Source organism: Piliocolobus tephrosceles, unplaced genomic scaffold (assembly GCF_002776525.5).
Source record: "Piliocolobus tephrosceles isolate RC106 unplaced genomic scaffold, ASM277652v3 unscaffolded_5233, whole genome shotgun sequence".
In the NCBI taxonomy this organism is placed as follows: Eukaryota; Metazoa; Chordata; class Mammalia; order Primates; family Cercopithecidae; genus Piliocolobus; species Piliocolobus tephrosceles.
The window spans coordinates 1-2,228 of NW_022332312.1; the positions used below are offsets into that span (position 1 = coordinate 1).

General features: G+C 61.0%; 1 protein-coding gene across 1 annotated transcript; it reads right to left on the minus strand.

Annotated features, from left to right (window-relative positions):
• Positions 1-382: 382 nt before the first annotated feature.
• Positions 383-1,715, minus strand: LOC113220592 (uncharacterized protein CXorf49-like; the record flags this gene model as incomplete). The annotated part of the gene is made up of 1 exon (XM_026449921.1): positions 383-1,715. A coding segment is annotated over exon 1 (1,236 nt), but the record flags the coding sequence as incomplete, so codon positions are not given.
• Positions 1,716-2,228: the final 513 nt, after the last annotated feature.

Below are 2,228 nucleotides of genomic sequence, written 5' to 3' on the forward strand. Positions count from 1 at the left end.
GGGAAGGAGGAATTGGGAAGTTGATGAGTCTACACGCCCAAGCTTTGCGCCCCACACATTAAGGAGTCCCGTGATCCAAACCAGCTGCCAGACCTGCCTTCCATCCCAGCTCCTCTCTCGGGGAGGAGGCAGAACAACTGCACTGTCCAGAGTCAGGCCTGGCACACACAAAGTGCTCCCTTTAATGTGTGCCCCTATGAGGAGGACTCCAATCGGGCATCCTAGTGTCCCTGGGCTCCCGATGACAACCCTCGAGCAAGGGATAGAGGTGGAATGGGTAAACAGGTGTGTACTGGAAGAGAGGTGAGAGGGGGGAGACAGAAGAGAAAGAGGAGGAGAGGGAGGAGAAGAAAGAGGAGTACAGCCAAGGCAGTCTACTCACTTGGGCCCTTGGGATCTCATCTCTATTTTGGTCATTATCTTCTCTGACCGCAGCCTGGGACTCCCTGGCTTTCCTTCCTGCAGGTTTCTTCCCAGGGCTGCTGTGCTTGGGCTCCTTGGGTCTCGTCGACTTCCCCAGGAGCCCCACACCAGAGACTGGCGGGAAGCTGGCCGGATCAGGTGGAACTGCTGAGTGTCTCTGCCCCCAGGCAGGAAAGGCTCCCCCCAGGGCCGGTTTTGGCGCACCCTCTAGGGATTTCTTCTCCTGGGTCACCTTCCTTCCCAGAGGGCCCCGGGGTAGGGGCCCTCTAACGGCAGCTCCTGAGCAGCTGGGCCTGACCCCCACCTTTCCCCACACCGTGCTCTGCATTTTCTTCAAGGAAGGCGCATCCAGCTCTCCCATGGCCGGCCTCTCCACTACTGGGGTGAGTCTGCGGGGAGGAGAGGTCAGGTGAGGTCCCTGAGCCTGAAGGTAACTCTCCCTGCGGTGGAAACTGGGGCGTCTGCAAGTGTCTGCTGGCTTCTTGGGGCTTCCGGGCTTGGCCTGGCTTCCTTCTTTGGTGCTAATGATCACCCTAATCACCGGTAAGTCGCTGCTCTCATCTGTGGAATCAGAGTCGTCAGTATTCAGCCCAGCGGGGCCTTCCGCAGAGGGCTGCTGGGGATCCACTTGGATGCTCAATCTGCTCTTCAAGGCCCTTTCTGGGTTCTCCCAGGCCGGTCCTGGCCCAGGAACACTGAGGCGGAGAGGGTCACCGGAGGCCTGCTGCCATTCTCCAGGGCAGGGGTTCAGCGCGCCTCTCCTACTGGGACCAACCTCCAGGTCCGCCCAGATGTCAGTGGACCCTTTGGCAGCGGCGCCTTCTGGGGACGGCTGTCCCTGGACGCTGGATGGCGGCATGATGGTGGCTGGCTCATCAGCCAGGTAGAAAGAGTAGTCCACACCGTCCCCTTGGTCGTCGACCGGGGTGCCAGGCCGGCCTTCCTGGCCCCAGAGTACCACCCTTCCCTGCTCTATCAATTCGCTCTCAGACTCGAAACTGAAGCCCTCAGGATCTGTGAACCCGCTCTCCCCCTTGCCCTCACCACTGCGCTGCCCCCCCAAATCGAGGCCTCGGCCGTGGCCGTGGCCCTGGCCCTGTGGGGCTCCGGGGCTGGCGGTGTGGGCCCCGGCCTGCTTGCCACCCTCCGGGCCGAAACCAGCCCCGCAAACGGACACTTCATCTGTGGAGCTCATGGCGCCCGCCAGTCCAGACAGCCCAGGCTGTGGGGAGACGGTCGTCCTGGTAACAGTGGGAGAGGAGAGCCGAGCCCAGCCAAGCCCAGCCGAGGGGGACACTCTCAGCTTTGAGCCTGAGAGCGAATTGAAAGAGCAGCAAAGGGTGCTGTTCTGGGGCCACAGGAACAGCGAATCCTTTGGGACACCGCCACCCTCACCACAGTCAGCTCACGAGATGTCGCTGACAGCGCGAGGCTTATGGGCTCCCTCAAGGCCTGCGTCCTGCCTTCTCGTTCCACGCCTTCTCATTGGTCTGCCCATCACCAACCAGCGCGCCCCTTGTTGGGCGAGGCTTCCGGGCTTTACCCAATCAGGAAGCAGACTCTTGGATTGCCACAACGCCCGTCTTTTGACTGGGTGGGTGTACTTGGGTCGGGTCTTGGGGCCAGGGCCCACTGGAGCTGTCGATCCACCTCTTTCTTCCTGTCCTGCTGCCTCTGGCCAGGCACCTACTTTCCAATGACATCTCTGAGCACCAGTGTCCCATTGTAAGGCAGAGGTCAAGGGGAGAGCTGCCCCCAGCTCATAAGCTTAGGAGAATAAATGTCCTGATGCACGAGAAGCACCA